This window comes from Colobus angolensis, unplaced genomic scaffold (assembly GCF_000951035.1).
Source record: "Colobus angolensis palliatus isolate OR3802 unplaced genomic scaffold, Cang.pa_1.0 Scaffold279, whole genome shotgun sequence".
NCBI lineage: Eukaryota > Metazoa > Chordata > Mammalia > Primates > Cercopithecidae > Colobus > Colobus angolensis.
Genome location: NW_012116032.1, coordinates 1,928,170 through 1,948,106, shown reverse-complemented (window position 1 = coordinate 1,948,106; position 19,937 = coordinate 1,928,170). Strand labels below are relative to the sequence as shown.

The following is a 19,937-nucleotide window of genomic DNA, read 5'->3' as shown; positions in this document are numbered from 1 at the left end:
GAGTTTTTGTTGTCTGCTGCATCTAATTAGAGTACATTCTCCATTCATCTACCACATAAATGAAAAGCATATTTTTACCTTAGGTTTGTTTGCTTAAAGTATTTACCAACGGTATCTGAAATCCAACCTTTCTGAATCAAAAACAGATCCACAACAATTAGAATTTCATGTTATGTGAAATCTTCTCAAGCAAATGGCTTCCTAATGATTACAAAATTGTAAGTAAAAATTATTTTAAAGTATGCAAAGGTAAGAAGAAAAGCAATGAGTCTTCATACTATGAAACAAAATACAATATATTCATGTGCAAAAGTGCTTAATTTGGGTCTAAGCTTGGGACTTCAGAACAACAAAACTCAAAGCTCGCATGGCCTTATTACGTGCAGAGGCTAAAGAAAGGCAAGATCACTGTTGCCTGGTTATTATGTTTATGTTTTCCATAAGCATTCTCATTACTCAATCTTGAGATTGTTTTCTTAGACAAGAGTATACAAAGAAAGCACAAAACACAAAGGGCTTACACAAACACATTAGCCACTACAGAAAGCTTAAAGAAAATGAGACACAAATCATCAAATAAAACAAACATACAAAAAAACTATATCAATTTTATGACATGCGTAGCACAGGGAATCCCAGTGGCTGGCAAATACCTTCAGCATGGTCATGGCCATTTTCATCAGGGATGCGTTCAATCAGAGTCTCAATAGACTCATCCCAAATGGGCCTTGTGTCAAAGATGTCCTCAGGAACTGAGTGCTCGGTCTCAACAGGTGGCAGATTTTCAATTACTGATACTTCCAGGGCACTACTACTTTCATCGTCTGAAACTAGTTCCTGCTCCCTCTCTGACTGCGTCAGCCTATCCACTAACTTGGAAGCCTCATCACTAATCTCCTCAAAGAATTCTATGGAATTTCTGTAAAGGTCAAAGAAATGCTCTTTACTTTCTTTTGTGGGGCTTGTGCCCCCCCTGCAGGAAGATGTGGTGCTTCTGCTCTTAACTGGCAATCGGGATGTAAGTATCTTTGGTCTTGTGGCCCCTTCTTCTGATTCTAACTCAAGTTCCTCTGCCCTCTCTCTGCTCTCTGTTTCTGTCTCAGTGTAACTTCTGGTTTTTACTGGGCATTTGGTCTTTGAGTCCAAAGAACTAGCATCAGATTCAGATTTGCTTCTAGTATCTGGTGCGATGCTTATCATGTCCTGTCCCTGAGGAGCCACTGTCTCCTGGACAGAGGTGTCTAGATCTGAGAGCTGCTGTTCAACTCTTTGGAGGGGTACTTTGACAGGGAGTTTGGACTTTGGTTTTGCTTCATCCTCCTTATTTTCCTCCTCTACACTGGATAGCAAATCTTCAGAAAGGGAACTCTGATACTCTGCAGATGGAGGTGCTGTGGTGGAAGTGGGCATAGTCCTTACAGGAATTTTAGATTTGCTTTCAGTAGAAGGCACATTCTCCATGGGTGCAGTAGGAATTTCGATTACTGATTTCTGTTCTTCTGGGGAAGAATCGGGAGAATCACCACCCCTATCTGAATAAACAGACCTGGTGACTGTGGAAAAATCTAACTGGACTTGTGCAACTGGCTCAGAAGAGTCGGGGCAGGATATCTGCTTTACACCAGACAGAGGAGATATATCACCCGTTTGCATGGTGCGGAGGTCCTTGGTCCCTACACTAACAGCGTCTTTTGTCAGTGTTTCAGGGGAGGCTGAAATCCCCGTTTGAGAGTTAAGTTGAGCATCCGAAGCAGGTATTTCCTCTACTTCCTCACTCAGGTCATCTGGAAGTAAGTCTGCCTCATCATCCACTGTTTCTTTTGATTCTGAAAGTGCTAGTGATTCAGTTGATGTCTCCAGCGGTAGGGGCTCAGCCCCAGTAGCCCCTTCTTTCACATCTTCAGAGAGAGTCTCTTCCCTGGATTCTTGACCAATTTGGAAAAAGTGAAAACTTTCATCTGCATAGGACCTTTTGGTCATATCAATGGCACCACTTCGGGTCATTTCAAACAATTTTCCTTCCTGAAACAGAAATGGGTTTTGCTCACTTGTTGGGGTCCCCTCTTCAGTTGGGGTCCTAGCAGGAGTGGTGTCAGGGGTGGTACCCTGTGATTGTCTGTCTACCATCAAACCAAATATCTTTTGTTCTTCCTCTTTCACACGAGCCTCAAAGGCTTCATCGTCTTCCCGAATTTCACTCCAAGAATCAGAATCCACATCAGTTTTTGTGATGATGACTTTGCTTATTTGTTCACCAACAACGGCTGTTGTAGCTGACACAGTAGGCTCAAAAGATGAAGAGGCATTGTCTGATTGCATTTCCCACAAGGTACTTTCTTGTTGGGGTTCCACTTTTATGTCTTGACCCTCAAAATTAGATTCTTTGCTTAAAACAGTTCCACTAGAGGAGCTTGCCACCACAACGTCTTCAACAGGGGATGTGATGGTAACAGAATACACTTCAGAAGAGTGAAAACTTGTGGTGTGATTTGCATCTGTTTGGATTTTGCTTTCTTCACTAGAGAAAAAAGATTGGGAAGGGACATTTTCATAAGGGCTAGTTATTTGGCGATCATAGATTTCATCCATCTCAGCTAGGTCGGACACAGGAACATCCATGGAAAATCTATCTGTCTGAGTAGTAATGGATGAGTCTTGAGTGGGGCAGTCCTTTGGTAAGTTCTCAAATGTTTCATCAGTTTTTGTGATTTCTGTTTTTTGAATAGAAGATGTGGTGGATACGTCTTCATCTAACTCTTTTCCTTCAGATACCAAACAATGAGGCAAAGAGGACAAAGGTGAAAAGCTTTCACTGGGGCAATCTGCTTGTGGAGATTCTGCTCTAGAAACATCAAGCTCTTCTCCTTCTGTGTCTTTTTCATGACTGCCTTGGAGACCTAATGATTCTTTATAGATTACTGGCTGTTCATCAATATCATCATCAGTTGGACTCTGCAGACCTGAAGAGACAGGAGCAGCTGAGCTGCTAGGACTCATAGCTTCACATCCATGGCCACCACAGATTTCTGGCTGATCAGTGTCTCTGTTTAGCTTATCAAAAGAATTATCTGCAGCTTCAGTGGAAACAGCATGACTGTCTTCAGCTAAATGGGATTCAGAATCTTTTTCTTCTTCTGATTTACCTGGCTCTTCCTGAGTCTCTTCATTCATCTTGAAAGTATATTGTTTGGAAACGATAGGCTGGAATTGTACTTCTTCTGGACTGGAATTGGAGTCCATGCTTGATGGAAGTGGTGAAGGAGGTTGTACTCGAATCACTGGTTCTGGTAAGAGGCCTGAGTCAGCACCTTTTTTTAGCTGTGTCAGCTCAGGTTCACTTTCTGAGGAGGAAGACACCTTCCTGCTCTCTGAAGTTACTAACCCAGGGACACCACTTTCATCCTCCCCACTGCCCGTATGTTTTGGTTCATCCACATCTACTGAACAGTCTGCATCTGGGTCAGAGGATGAAGAGGATTCTTCTTGTTTGGGTTCTTTTTTGTAGTCCCTTTTCTGCTTTGCTTCTTGTTCAAGTTCATCGAACATTTTGATTTTGGTTACCATTTTAAACATCTCCTCTTCAGGTGTGAACCTCTTTTTCTCCCCATTTTCTGAATCATCCTCCTCTGCACATTCATGAATCACAGCTGGTTTTGGTGTACTTACATCTGAGGTTTTGGGTGTAACCTCATAGCTGACTTCTTCAGAGCTGGGGGTGTCGGGAGAAAGGGGACTCTTCCCTGAGCTCTCCATGAGCGATGTCTGCTCAAGACTGTCATCCTCAGCACTGCCGTCAGGGTCTCGGAGTAGCCGGGACCGCACAGAGGCTACTTCCATCAAGAGTTCTGTTTTGGCAACAGCTGCAGGAAGAGGAAAGTGACTTGGAAAAACTCCAGCCTTCATCTTTGGTTCAACAGGGCTGCTTTCCAGAGAGTCACGGCAAGGGGATTCTTTCAGAGGACTTGGCTCCAGAGAATCAGGGGTTTTGTGTGAAGAGTTATCTTCTAGCACAGGGCTAGCTTCCAGAGAGTCTTTGTGGCTCACTGCTAATGAGTCATCAGCCACAGCACTGAGGACTTCGCTATCTCGGCTAGGGAGTGCAAGTTCTAACCCTTGGGGACTTCTAATGGCTCCCTGAGGCTTTGATTCAGTTCCTGTATCTGTCTTTACAGAAGCCTCAGGCAGCGGCGAGGCCTTTGTCTCATCTGAGGCGGCTGTGGATTCCTGAGCCTCACTATCAGCTTGTGTCTTATGGGCTGAACTACCAAAGGTACGTTGACCTTCATCACAGGCTGCCTCCTCAGTCAGTCCTGTGGGTGTCTCTTTAGCTAATGCTACACTACAGCTGCCTGTGCAATCATCTTTTCTTTTAGGGCTTGTGTCTTTGGGAGAGCCTAGAGTGGTCTCTTTCTGAAAACCCTCAGTAGAGGCCTCCGAGACCTCAGTGACTGTGGCACCTCGCTCTTCAGAACCAGCAGTAATGTCTTTGGTTGTGGGATGCTCTTTTTCTGAATGAATTTCTGTGGTGGTTTCTATCTTGGTGCTTTCCTTTGTTTCCCCAACTTGCTCCTCACTTTTCTTTGGTGAGAAAGAAAGGCTTTCTGGGCTTGTCTCAGGGGTCTCTGCTAGGCCCTCATGCTTATAGCTTTCTTCTGAACTAATCTGAGGGGTCCCCTCCATCAGACTGCCGCACGGAGAGCCAGCTACCCCCTCATTCTTTAGGCTTTCAGAACTGCCATCTAAAGCACCGCTTTGTAAAGACAGGGCTGGAAGGAACTCATCTTTCATGTAGTCGAGTGGAAATGTCGTGTTGAAAGGACTAGTGAGTACTTGGTCTAAATGAAGCTGTGCCTTTTCTGTCTCCTCACTCAGGCGGAATTGTTGGTATTTGTCATTGTCTTCCAACTCTTGCTTAATGACCTCAGAGAAGTCAGTGGAGGTTTTCCTATCTGGGCTGATCTGGAGATCCATGTCTCCCTGCTCATCAGCCATCTTTTCTTTGGGGACTTCACTCTCTCTGTGGCTTTCTCCTTCAGGTGCTGACTGAACAGGTTCAGGTATTTTGTGGCTGAGAATTTTCTCCTTTTCTCCAGCTGCATCTTCTTTCTTAACTCCTATAGAGGAAGCACGAACTCCTCTTTTGGATTCCGTCGTGCCTGTTACCGGGAGTCTCTGGCCTCGTTTGATTGTCTGATTCTCTGTTTTCTGAGTTTCTCTCTGGGTTAGTATCGGCCCCTTTTCTTTTTCTATTCGAACTTTACCTTTCTCTTGTGGCTGCTTTTGTTTTGCTGATTTGTGCTCAAAGAGTCCAGTTTTATGTTTAGAAGGGTCCTGACCTGACTGGAAAGCCTTCATCAGCTCCCGAACAGACATGGTTTCTTCGATCCTCTCTGTTTTTGAAGTCGGGGACACAGGCGGTTGCTTTTCTGTTTTGCCAGAAGGTGACATAGGCAGATGCTTTTCGGTTTTCCCAGCTGTTGATACAGGTTGGTGCTTGTCCGTTCTTCCGGACGGTGAAACAGGCAAGCGTTTTTCTGTTCTCCCAGGCGATACTGGCGGGTGTTTTTCTGTTCTCCCGGAGGGCGATACAGGTGGACGTTTGTCTGTTTTGCCTGAAGGTGAAACAGGTGGGTGTCTTTCTGTTTTTGTAGATGACACAGGGGAGTGCCTTTCAGTTTTTGTCGAGGGTGATACAGGTGAGTGTTTCTCAGTCTTACTCGAAGATGACATAGGTGAATGTCTTTCCGTTTTTGCAGAGGGTGACACAGGTGAGTGTTTCTCAGTTTTACTTGATGGTGATACTGGAGGGTGCCTTTCAGTTTTTGCAGAAGAGGAAAGAGCAGAGTGTCTTTCTGTTTTAGAGGAGGGAGACCCTGGCGCATGTCTCTCTGACTTCAGAGAGGGTGATGCAGCTGGATGTGTCCTGTGAGTGGTCTTTTTTGGCACGTCCTCCTTGCCTTTGACTCTGATGGGCAACTTGCTTCGACCTTTCTGTTCATCTTCCACTCGCTTCTGAAGGGCCTTTACTTTGTCCTTTATGGAACCAATGGGAGTTTCTTCTATCAAAGGAGATGTGGCCTTGACAGTGGGAAGAGGTTCAGGGGCTAAACCTGGGTCTTCATCTAATGACTCTTCTGAACTACCTTTTTTAAGTTCAGCTTTCTCTGCACTAGCTTGTAAACCTTCCTCTTTTTGTTTCTGCTTTTCTTTTAATTTCCTTCTTACTGGCTTCTTTATTCCCAAGCTTGGTTTGTGCTGTTTCTGTGTACTCTGTGTCTCATCTGGGGGTATGTCTTTCCCTTCCTTTTCAGAGCTCTTGCCAACAGCCAGAGCCTCACATTTCTTCCCTGCCTTATCTTGAACTGTCTGTAGCTGCTCTGAGTCTTTCTCTACTTTTCCTTTTATCTCTTTATCTATTCTAACTTCTACACATGGATATTCAGTGATTTCTAAAGGTGCTTTTTGCCTAGCCTCTTCTATTTCCTCATCACCGACAATAACCCATTCCTCTTCCACTAATCCTCTCTCAGACTGAGAGCTCTGCACACTGCCTTCATCTCTTGTGCAGGTTCCACTTCTCAGGATTTCATTCACTTTCTCTAAGTCCTCTTTAACTCTTTCAACGATTTCAAAAGGCTCTCCTGGCTCTTCCTCAGCAGCCTTCACCAGCTCCTTCACTTTAATAGAACCTGCCTTATCAGACACATCTGTGGTCAAGATGGCGGTCATTTTGATCAAATCTTGTTTCATCTCAGAAACTTCAGAGAGCAAGTCCGGACTTGCTAGGACAGGAACTTCATTAACGAGGTGACTTTTCAGGACAGATGTTTCTGTAGATTCTGTCTCATCATCTTTGATGTGAATGAAAAACATTGAAAGTAAAATGGAAATCAAAAAAGATATTGGCAAATGTAATCAGGACTGAAACGACACAGCGTCTTTTCCTGTGGTGGTGGTGGGAGGGGCAACAAAATGGGCTGGGAATGGTAGATCCACAAGGCCTCAGGGTACAAGAGCAAAGCAAGGCTAACAGAAAAAAAACAACTGAAAAGGAAAAATGAGCAGGAAATAACTTGCTTAATTTTTCTCACTTGTAGCACATCCACACATACAACAAAGCTAAAACAAGACATACACACACACAAAAATCACTACATATCAAAACAAAGAACGCAGTGAAATTACACAGAGGTATCTCAAGATTGTTCAGACGTTACAGATCAACGTTGAAAAAAAAAAAACCATGGAAAAAAAATAAGAAAAAAAGCATTAGAAATTGCAGAAAGTTGATTTCCTCTAGGAGAAAGCCAGTAGTAGCAAGCTCAGAAAAACATCTAATGATGTATGTATATACATTTTTAATCATATAAAAATCTGAAATTCAGTATGTTTAGTTCTACCAATATACAAAGACTATATAAAATATATCTGAATCAGCTGCAAACCGGCATTTCATCTAAGGGAAATTCACACCTAACAATGAAACAAACAGTCTGGTGCTAAGAGGCATGGTCCTTTCCTTGGAGTAACCTCCTTGTTTAGACACAGAATGGAAAGACCAAGGAGGGAAATAAAGGAAAGGAAAGAAAAACAACAGAAACAACAATTGTGATCAAACTTATAAGTGAGTCCAAAGTTAAAATGTGATGCATGGCAACCCAAGTCAGAGACAGTCACACAGGACACACACACAGTTTATGTAAGCCAAGTTATTTCCATGCAAAGCAAAGGTGGAGTAAAACTGCTGGGAGAGGCGGCCTTGCTGAAACGCATGGGCAGGAGGATGGCAGGAATTTAGAACAGATATGTAAAATGTTACTGTGGCAAAGTGTACTTATTTCTCCTCAGCATGCATAAGCTGCTGAAGGTGGTATATTTGAGGTTTAGGTTGTGGGGTCTTATACCCATTAAAGGTAAGGAAGAAAACTCAGTAAACTCTTCTAAAATGTGCTCATAAAAAGACTTCAGGTAAGAATCCCTTCCACAGAGCCCTTCTTTAGAGATTAGTTTATACCGAGATGAAAATTATCTAATGATTATCTTTAAAACAAAAGCAAACATGAGTCTGTATTTAAAACTTTTGAAACACTCAAAACACCTAGAAATCCTTCAGGAAAATCCATGGCATTATAGCAACATGGTAACATTTTTTATCTTTCTTTTTTTTTTTTTTTAACAATTGAGCCATATGGATGAATTAATTTTTAATTCTTACTAGTTTGTATCGGGGAGCAAAGTAAGAGGCCATTTAAATAAATGGAGTAGTTCTGAAGAAGAAAGTGAGAGAATAAAGTAAAATCACTTAAAAAAAGGGATCAATGAAGGCAATGTGATATGTCATATAAACAAAAGTGCCTTCTCTTGGGAGAATCTGTGTTTGTTGAGGAGATACAGTATGTGAATATGTGAATATTCCAGATCTGAATAATGCTTTAACATGAGGGTAAGCCTCATTCAAGGCAACTTCAATAATCTGGTAGTAAATTACATTGTCCTAGGACTTTAAAAAAAAAAGCCCTCAGATCACTGTATAGGGCCAAATGAGCATATTGAACATGGTTCTAAGTTTTCTCATTTTAGGAATATACTCTGAAATACAGCAAATCAAAATAAACTCTGAAATAAAATTTATTGATATTCAATAAACTTTAAAAATCAGATTTTTAAAAAGCGTTTGGGGCACAAAAGCAGAAATCTGTAAAATTCAACTGAAGTTTCCACATAAGAAGCCAGAGAGTCACTAGACACAGTCCAACAAACTAAAACGTTAATTGGCTATTACAAACCTGAAATGAGTTCTAAGATAGCTCTTTTAAGGTCTGTAAAAAACAGTTCTCTCTCTACTAGATCAGGTTTGGGATTTGCATCATTATTTAAAATTAGCCCTATAATAAGATGCTGTTGTGATTAGTAACTTTATCCAGGGGGTTTTAATTTTTGCATTTGTGGCCCTTCATTTTTGTTTATTTTTTTTTTTTTCCAGAAAGTTTTCACAGAAGTCTGTTAGACCTCAGCTCTAAAGACGTTGGTTACACTTCACCACAGTAAAAAGTGCAAGAGTGGGATGGGGGAAGGGGCAGGCATTGGATCGGGTTAGCTTCAGCTAAGAACTATTAGACAGTATCACTTTTGCAGGTGTATCCTACAAAAATAATGAGCTCTCTACAGAAGTCACTATTGCATTACATAAAAAGTGATACTGTCATGTCAGTGCTTAAAAAATAATGAGATGACAATGTTATGCTAACAAATGGACAAAACGGTAGGGTGGGTTTCTAAACAAGCATAACAGCAATACCAGGGTTAACAAGGATGTCAAAAGAAAGTGAATGCTTAGATGAATAATCATTGCATTTTACTGCTAATTAGCTCGCAAATCAGGTATATTTGTAATTTAACTGGCCAAGCTGCTTTTATAAATATATTAATGATTAATAAGGATAATATAAAAATTTAATTACTATAGTGGTTAGTAATAGCAACTAGCTTGCATTTTAATTCATGCTTCTTTTTATGGTAGCCAGCTTTCAGACAAACTCAATTTTCTTTAAATTCTTACTTTTTTCTGATGTCATATCGATCTGAAAGAAAACATACATAAATTGAATGGTTACAAATACTGCCTTGGCTCATAGCCCTGGTGTGCACAAAAAGCTCCTATCCATAATTATACATGTTGGGTGACACCATAGCTATAGGAAGGTCAGAGTAATTTGCTACAGTTTTTCCTGAGAGTCTCCATGATTCTTATCCTGACTTTGGAAAAAAAATTCTGTTTTCTAGACACTACAGGTAGAAAGTCCTTTCTAGCATGTTAATCCTGGGAAGATACGACCCAGGCTGGTTTTGATGTTGGGATACATATTGATTAGGGAATAAGTCAGAAAAAGGGTGAAGTCAGTATTAAATAATAAGTATCCATTTAGTGGAGAAAAAGGAAAGGATGAGAAACAGCAATGCTAGGGTGATATGTTCTACAGAAGTAGTGTCATTATCATTAATAATAAGTCAGCATTCCAGATACTGAAAAGAATATGAACTGGATCTATTGCCCTGAATAGTTCCAGAAAGTATTCAGTAGGAAAATCATCTAACAGAAAAAAGTGATTTGTGAACAGGGCAAAATTGGCTTCCCTATCATTTTTAACAGCTGTGGTGGTAGCGTCACTGAGTACAGGAAGGAAATGGAGTATGTGAAGCAAAGAGTGACTGTGCAGTTGAGGGAAAGAATGACTTCAGTCTTAAGTCGGTTGTGTATATGGCTATGTACGGCAGGACAGTGAGTCTATAATCACCCTTCTCACCCTGCTCCATTGCCAAGGTATCAGAAAAAAAGTGAATCCAGGGGCATCCTCTGAACTGATAAGGTCTTACATTTTAAGCTGGTGGATATAAGTGTATTTATTATATATTTTTTATATTTTTTATTTTGAATGCATTGGAATAACATTTAAAAAAGAAAACTAGTATATTTGAAAACATTTACATAAAACTAATAACATATGCATCTGTCTATCTTAGAAACAAATACATTATTTTAAGTTTTCCAATTATGTTTTTCATTTCTATTATAATATTTGGGCATTTTCAGATCTTTATAATGGAGACAAACACACATTTGCTTTAAATATTGAAGCAGGTTTAATTCACATAGCTACTTATTCAAAGTAACCTCTCTAAGACTTGCTTTCTTCATCTATAATGTAATATTTAATAACAAACACCTCATAGGTGATTGTGAGAGATCAATATTGATGAGGCATGTGCAACACTTAGTAAAGATCCCACTTTATAAGAAATTCTTATTATTAGCATAGTTCTGCATTATAATATTATAGTCTAAGGAATCAACTATATGCTTCTTAAAGCTTTTTGGTCTCAGTGTTTATCAAACTCTTTGGTCTTAGGGCCCCTTTACACTCCCCAAAATTACTGAGGAGCCTGAAAAAACTTCTGCTGGTGTGTGATATGTATAAGCAGATACCTGTATTACAAATGAAGGCTAAGAAAATGCTAGAACCTAAGAGTATGCAAGCATACATTCCATTAATTGCCAGAGTGGCAATGTCATCACATGTAGTATAGACTCTGGAAGACTCCTCTATAGTTTGTGAGGATATAGAAGTTTAAAAGGCAAATAGTGTCTTAGTACATTAAAAATGTAGTAAATTTTACTAAATGTAGTAAATTAAAAATTAATTAATTAAAAATTAAGACATTAACAATGTCTTAGTATAAAAAGAGTTTCAACCACTAGATGTCTTCCGACTAAGAATCCCTGAGATAATGGTTTAGCTCTCAGTAGTTGGTGGAGAAATATAGTATTGCATAGAGACATGGCAACAGTTTATAGGGAAACTTTACTATTCCCTTAAGTTGCTCCACAAGATGAGAAAACAGAGGCTTAGAGAGGTTAAGCGAAATTGTGCCCCTTTAATTACTAAGAAGAACCGCCTACCCCTTCTAAGAACACAGGTTAACTATGTGCTCTTATTAGTGGTTACAACAATGACACAGCCATTAACAAGTGACACTGTCATAAAATTACCTCTTCCTCCTGTTCTTGATCTGACTCTGATTCCTTTCCGCCCCAAGATGCCATGCAAGATGGAAAAAAGAGAGAAGGAAGAGTAGAGAGTATTTAGAAGAAAAGGAAAGAGTAAATAAATACCCTTTCAACAAGCATCAACAGCCAAGCATACAGTCAGCACACTCTTTTTTTCTTACTAACAGTTTATAGAAGACAGGCAGAAAAGAGGATTGGCTTAAATACAAAGTTTATAGATTCAAGAGACAAAAGAACCAATATTATAAATATACTAATTTCAGATACTAGGTCACCACAGCAGTCTCAAAGTTTGACCTTAAATGAACAGGATGGCATTTGTCTTTAGAAATAGTGATGATAATATCCCAGTCATTGCAGATATTGGTTGAAAATATCAAAAGCTACAAATAAGCGTGTATATTTACATATGTGATGAAAAATTTTCAATACACAGGCAATATTTAGAAGCGTTATTCTAACAAAGGGTTACTAAATTCTTTCTTTTCTTTCTTTCTTTCTTTTTTTTTTTTTAATAGAGACAGGGTCTTGCTATGTTGCTCAGGCTGGTCTTGAACTCCTGGACTTAAGCAATCCTTCTGGCTTTGTGTCCCAAAGTGCTGGGATTACAGGTGTGAGCCACGGTGCCCAGCCAAGAGCTATTAAATACTAAGGTATATTTTCAATATACAATGTCTGGCATTTTTTTTTCTTTTGAGTTACAAATTAGAAAATTGTACTGGACTATCACAGCATTAATAGCTGTGTCTGCTATGTCTTGACTTAGAAATGAAATGTAATAATAAAGTTAATGCTTTCTCTTAGAGCACACTGAAAGCTCACTGAAATCAGCCAAAGCTCAGTCATCTTCCTGTAACACTCAGGTGGCTTGCCTGCAGCAGTACATATTTCTTTGTGGTTCTTATTGGCATACTGCCTCTGCTGACTCACTACTAATCAGCAATACAAACCCCAAAACACATTATGCACCATCAAAATGCAATGAAATTATGCTCATTTGGGTTGATATACCCATTTCTATATTTTAATTCTTGAAATAACATGTATATTTACATATATAAATAATATTTTATTCATTTAATAAAAATTTACAATGTCAAATCTAATGCTACGACCTTTTCTCTATATGGTTGATCTCTATTTACAAAGAATAATTCATTAAGCAAATATAAAATTTAACAATTATGGTGTGGAAAAAGAAATATGGGACATTTTTTGTTTTGTGATGTCAAGATTGAGGATTTTAAATATATCCCTACTTCCCCTCCAGGTCTCAGCAGCCACCACTCATCACCCTGCCCAACCTGTTATATAGACACTGACAACTTCTGCATCCACCTATAGATTGCCATGTGGGAGCTTCCTATTCAAAAGAAATATTGGTTAAAAAAAGTTTAAAAGAATGAAACATAAATTATCCACAACATTTAATTGATTTAGTTTTCTTCTTTGATTTCATCAGAGTATTCAAGGAATTACATGATGGAGAGATGTTTGAAAAGAAAATAATTCCTGTAGGTAGACTTAGGGTCAGAATTAATGTATTTTTCCTTTTCAACAATGTTTTAAATTTACTCCTCATAACATGGCGATATGGTTTTTACTAATCAACTATTTCTACTATCTTTTATTCTAACCAACAATTTAAACAAGTTATGTTGCCTAATCTGCCCTTGAACTCCTAGGCTCAAGTGATCTTCTCACCTCAGCCTTCAGAGTAGCTGGGACTACAGGTGTGCACCAACACACCAGTTTATATACTCCTAAAATATGATAAGTTAGAAGATTAATAATTACTTAGAAAAAATAAAATATCACGGGGCAGCTCTGAATTTAATAATATGTAAGCCACCTGTGAATTGGTAGTAAACAGAGGCTGATGAACTCTAATATTTTCATAGGGCCAAATGTGCTAGTATGGTTTCAGGAAAGCACATGAAAACCATAATGAAGAAAAGCCAATTAGTTTTAAAAATTTCTTCAAAAAGTTAAATCTGAAGCCACATTTTCTTACTTCCATGCCCATTGTGTATTAATAGAATTTTTGCATCAAAGTACATTTAACGTGAAATCAGGTGGCACTACGTTTTTTCTTAAGTGGAAATTGTAAATTTGACAGAGAATCAAATGTGATTATTATATGTGCTTTCATTCAGTCTTCGTTTGTATTCATTTTATTAGGTCAGTGCAAAAGTAATTGCTGTTTTTGCCATTACTTTTGCACTGACCTAATACAAGATTTAAAAATCAATTCCTACACTACCTGAATTGCACTATAGCAGATTTTACAATACCTTCGTATAAATCGGCAAAGTGATGTTTAAGTTGCAAATAGCTTGATGCACCAGGCCTCTTGTGGATTTTGGCTCCTTCATAAATGATAGTCGTCCGCAGGGTTCCTGAGTCGTATCGCGTACCTTGAACAAGACAGACATACATGCTTCACCCATATTTGACGTGCAGTATTTACTTTAACTAGATGATGCTTGAAAAGGGAAAGTAAAATTCATTTGTTAATGCTAGGTAAGATCTCAAAGGATTTCCTTTCTCTTTTCCTATTACCATTTGGAAAGCCTTTTTAAAAATCATTCAGCTTTCTTTTTTAGTCTTATTTAAGTACAGTAGACAAAAATTGCATATATTTAAGGTGTACAATGTGATGATTTGATATATGTATACATTGTGAAATGATTAGCATATCAAACTAATTAACGTATCAACCACCTCACCCCCCCCCTTTGTGTGGTGACAACACTTGAGATCTCTCTTAGCAAATTTCAAGTATATAATATATTGCATACAATTAACTGTAGTTCAGTGCTATACATTAGGTCTTCAGAACTTACTCAGCTCTTAAAACAATTATGGTAAAATATACATAACATACAATTTGCCATTTTTACTATTTTGAGGCAGAAAATTCAGTGGCATTAAGCACATTCACAAAGTTGTATAAGCACTACCTCTATCCAGAACGTTTTTCATCCTATGCAGAAACTGTCCCCATTGAACAACAGCTCCCCATTGCCCTCTTGCCCAGCCCCTAATAACCTCTATTCTACTTTCTGTCTCTATACGTTGGCCTATTCTAGGAACGTGTAGAAATGGAGCCATATAGTATTTGTGTCTGCCTTATTTTACTCAGCATAATGTTTTCCAAGTTCATTCATATTGTATCATGTGTCAGAATTTCATTCCTTTTTTAAAAAATTGCGATAAATATATGTAACATAAAACTCATCATTTTAATCATTTTTAGGTGTCTAGTTTGGTGGCATTAAGTACATTCACATTGTTGTATAATCATCACTACCTTCCATCTTTGGAACTTGTTAATCTTCCTAACTGAAATTCTAGTATCTATTAAACAATAATTCTCCATTCTCCCCTTCTCCTATCCCTAGCAACTACTCTTCTACTTTCTATCTTTATTTCATTTCAAGGAGAGGTCAAAAAAAAATTTTTTAAAAATACTTTCTCTCTTTATGAATTTGACTACCCTAGGTACCTCATATAAGTGAAACCATACAATATGTGTCCCTTTGTGTCTAGCTTATTTCATTTACCATATTGTAGCACAAATTAGAATTTCCTTCCTTTTAAAAGCTGAATAGTATTCCACTACATGTGTATACCACATTTTGTTTGTGGACGTTTGGACTTCCGGGTTGTTTCCATTTTGGCTACCATGGCTAACGCTGCTAAGAACATTGGTGTGCAAGTAAGTGAACTGCTGAATCATATACTAATTTTATATTTAACTTTTTGAGGAAAACCTGCAGTGTCTTCCAAAGTGACTGCACTATTTTGCATTTCCACCAGCAATGCATTAGGGCCCCAATTTGTCTACATCCTTCCCAACATTTGTTTATTTTCTGTTTGTTTGTTTTAATAATAGCCATCCTAATGGGTATGGAGTAGTGTCTCTTCATAGTTTTGATTTGCATTTCCCTACACTGTTGAACATCTCTTCATGTGCTTATTGACCATCTGTGTATCTTCTTTGGATAAATGTCTACTGAAGCACTTTGCTCATTTTGCATTGGGTTGTTTGTAGAATGATTCTGCACACCAATGATATCAAACATTAGCTTAATTATATAGCTGTCTATGTTAAATGGATCCATTACCCCGAGCAGTTACTGCTTAATGTGGTGATCTGCAAGAATCTGTCATCAGTCAGGCAAAACAATTGAACCAGAAATGGCACAATGAGAGAGACTCAGTAGAGATCTTGGGAAAACTGAATAAGAGGTTTGCAAACACATGTTTGGAAAGAAAATAAGGGGTTAAAACAAAAAGAGTCATTGCTGATGAACAGTTGGAAATGAGTAGGTGACGTAGGACTGGAAAAAAAAAAAAAGACAGAAGCCAGCCTATACTTGATAGGATTGAGCGTTAGGACCACTAGATTAGCGAAATAAATTGTGAGAAACAAGAAAAATGAGCTTGGAAAATAAAGCAGAGTAGAATTATTACCTCCTTTTTATTTCCTGAATCTCTTATTCATTCATTTGTGATCCCGTTGAGATTGGAATCTAAAATGAAACTTGCGTATATCACTTCAAATCCCTAACTTGGATTAGGGATTTGTTGTCTCTGTTTAGAGATGCACACACATGTCTCTATGCTGTTTATTGAATGAATTTATGAAAATATATCAAGTCTATGGCTCTATCGGAGATAATTTCTTATTAGCTTAAGTGAGACCTGGGTCATTTGAGAGATTTTGTTATAAAAAGTTGCCACTTAGAACTCTTTTGATCTCCACACATGTAAAGTTCACATATATTTTTAAATCTAAGCATAAATATTTAAAAGTTTTAATAGAATAGACTTTCCTTCAAATTTGGAAAATACTGATCACGGTGCCTAATTAATGGGGTGGCTATTATTTGTCCTGTTCTCATCCTTAAATGTAGTCTATAAAAATTCAGGTTGACTTTGAACCTCAAAAATAAAAATGATTGGTTTCCCAGGGCAGTAAAACATTACAAATATGGTTAAAAAGAAAACTCTGAAGATGACTAAAAAGCAAAAATTTTCTGTTACCAAAGGAAGTCAAATTCTTCCTTGATCTTGAAAAAAAAGACATCACGAAATTCCATATATATATTACCTTGACAAATAGAGGAAGTCTATTTTCTTTGAAAGCAAAAAAACTGAATATATGATGCTGGCCACTTTTAGTTAATGGCACCAAGTTGCCGAAACAATCAACATAGATGGGTTTTCCTTCTAACACCTGAGTGAAAACAGAGAGAAATAACAATAAAGTAGCTGCAATTGCAATTTGTTGTTTACACAAAGAAGCGGTAGTACTACTTGGAACTTCAAATTCTTGTAATACACATACAACAATCTTTAAATTGACAACTGACATTCTATCTGTGGCACAGCATGTCCAGTGCTCTTTCTTCTTACTAGTAATGGGAATCATTAATGCATGGTAGCATATAATGTTCTCATTGTAAAAACTATATCCCATTATTCCACAAACCCAAAATACATTTAAATCCTAAATTTAACTTAGGCTTGGGTAATTTTTTTTTTTTTGAGATGGAGTCTCACTCTGTTGCCCAGGCTGGAGTGCAGTGGTGTGATCCTGGCTCACTGCAACCTCTGCCTCCCGGGTTCAAGCAATTCTCCTGCCTCAGCCTCCCGAGTAGGTGGGATTACAGGCATCTGCCACCATGCTTGGCTAATCTTGTATTTTTGGTAGAGATGGGGTCTTGCCATGTTGGCTAGGTTGGTCTCGGACTGGTGACCTCAGGTGATCCACCCACCTCGGCCTCCCAAACTGCTGGGATTACAGGCGTGAATCACCACGCCTGGCCTGCTTGGGTAACTTTTGGCATCATAATGAGTCAGGTTACTGGACTTCAACACCCAAAGACCTACACTGATGGAAAATTCTGAAATACGAAAAAGTAATGTAGAAAAGCACTAGACATCCTGCTTCAACATTTATGCAAAAGGATATACTTCCCAGACTGTTTTAGTTACTATTAAAAAATAAGGACAACAAGGAAAGCTAAAAACATCTGAAGTACTACAGTCACCTACATACTTTGAGTTTATCAATAACTCATAATTTTTCCTCAAATAATCTTTAAAGGAATCATCTTTTACCTTCTCACATACACCAATCAGTCCCACTGAATAGGTCCAAAATGACTAAAAATGGCAGATTTTGGATATTGACCTTCTAACTGATCAAGATGTGAACTGGTCTTTCACTTTTTAATTATTCTATTTATTAAATTATATTTGAAATGTAATCTATTAATACAGGTATAACAGCATGGCATAAACTATTATTATTATTTTTGGTACAGTACCTCCACATCCCTGCTTCTGGCCACCTCAGCAAAATTTTCTTGTTGTTCAAGGGTCTTATCCACTTTATCATCAGTCATGCAGAAACATCTCAACCTAGCTTCAATTGGGTCATGTGACTTGGCAAACACTACAAATTTGGCCATATAAGGTACGCAGATAATTTCTCTATATACTTGTGATGCAAAAGTGACGGATTCCTGGATCTGTCGACAATCTATCAGCCAGAACCTAATAAAATAAATAAAGTCAGTTATCTAAAGTTCAAAGTATACCATGTGAAAAATAAAATCAGTTCCTTCAATATGATCAAAGTAGTCAACAAATGATTCTTGGAAATAAGGAAGTGAGAGAGGGAGATAACGAAAGAAAGTCAAAGGAAAGCAAAAGCAAGACAGGAAAAAAAGGAAAGGTAGGAGGATAGATGGGAAGGCAGAAGGGAGTGAAGAGAAGAGAGAAAGACATCAGGTTTTTAAGATCAACTATTAAATATTGTATTTCTAATTTTCTTTTTTGGAAACTTCTGAATATTCAATTTTCTGAACTATATATTTAGTGTTTTAGAATCCTTTAGTGGAGTGAGCTCAATAGCAGACACAAGACAAGGATCTCACTGCATGGTTTTCTATTTTCCTTGATTCCCCCTCCCTAGCTGTCTTTTCATTTCCTGAAACTCTTTTCAACAAAATCTATCCAGCTTTTCCTCCCCTCATTATTCTTTTCCAAGGAACTCTCTAATCACCAAAGTGGAATCAACACAACCATTTTTTAAAAACTGCTCCAGAACTCCTAAGTATTGCTAAATATAATTCATAGAAGAAATTATTGGCTCTAGTTAATGACTTTATGATTTCCAGCCTCAACTAAGTCTGTGACATTGATTGGCAATTTTTTGCTCACTATAGTAACGTTACTAAATCTTATGACACTCTTTAAGCTTCACCCCTCACCACAGGCCCTAAGAGAGCTAACTTCACAAAGAAAGTCAAGGTCATTAGATGGAAATATTTTCATTTTGTTATTTTATATTTCCAAAGGGTTTTTTTTTTAGATGTTGTCGAACTCTGTCACCAGGCTGGAGTGCAGTGGCGCTATCTCAGCTCACCGCAACCTCCGCCTCCCGAGTTCAAGCAATTCTCCTGCCTCAGCCTCCAGAGTAGCTGGGCCTACAGGTGTGCACCACCACACCCAGCTAATTTTTGTATTTTTAGTAGAGATGGGGATTTGTTTTTTGATTTCCACATCTTAAAGTCATGAAATTTTCTTATTCTCTTACCCTCTCTGTCTTTCAAGTTCCTGAACCACCTGTCTTTTATTCTTACTGTGCTAAAATATATATAACATAAAATTTACCATTTTAACCAATTTTAAATGTACAGTTCAGTAGCATTAAATACATTCACAATGTTGTGCAACCATCATCAATATCCATTTCCAGAACTTCTTCATCACCCCAAACAGAAACGGTACCCGTTAAATAACTTCCTATTTCCCCCTTACTTCAGTCCCTTTAAATCTCTATTAAACTTTCTTGTCTCTATAAAGTTGCCTATCCCCTGTACTTCAAATAGGTGGACTCTTGTAATGTTAGCTCTTTTATGTCTGGCTTATTTCAATTAGCAGAATGTTTCTAAGGTTCAGCATAGTTCCTAGCTCATGGCGAGCACTTCGTTACCTTCCTCTTTCTACTTACCTAATTCTGTTCACTGTTTCTTCAATTGTTTGGTAGTTAAATTATTAGTACAATAACATAATTCCTCCTCACTTTTTTGATATTTTAATTGGCTTTATTTTATTTACTTATTTTTTACATGTTCTCACAAAATAGCTGACTTTTAAAATGCAACTGCTTTTATTTTTTTATTTTTATTTTTATTTATTTATTTATTTTTGAGAGAGAGCCTCACTCTGTCTCCCAGGCTGGAGTGCGGTGGCGCGATCTCGGCTCACTGCAAGCTCCGCCTCCTGGGTTCAAGCTAGTTTCCTGCCTTAGCCTCCCAAGTAGCTGGGACTACAGGTACGTGCCACCATG

General features: G+C 38.2%; 1 protein-coding gene across 3 annotated transcripts in view; it reads right to left on the bottom strand.

Annotated features, from left to right (window-relative positions):
- ANK2 (ankyrin 2, neuronal) overlaps window positions 1-19,937 on the bottom strand; it is a 583,270-nt gene that overhangs the window by 23,484 nt on the left and 539,849 nt on the right. For 2 of the 3 annotated variants that reach the window (XM_011948367.1, XM_011948366.1), the window contains 5 exons: window positions 17,908-18,136; window positions 16,686-16,811; window positions 13,861-13,983; window positions 11,549-11,581; window positions 9,560-9,581 (listed from right to left, as the gene is read on the bottom strand). In XM_011948367.1, the coding sequence (XP_011803757.1) occupies window positions 9,560-9,581; window positions 11,549-11,581; window positions 13,861-13,983; window positions 16,686-16,811; window positions 17,908-18,136 (533 nt within the window). Of the gene's footprint in view, window positions 1-653; window positions 6,852-9,559; window positions 9,582-11,548; window positions 11,582-13,860; window positions 13,984-16,685; window positions 16,812-17,907; window positions 18,137-19,937 lie in introns of all 3 variants that reach the window. The other variant, XM_011948368.1, reaches the window with a different exon arrangement.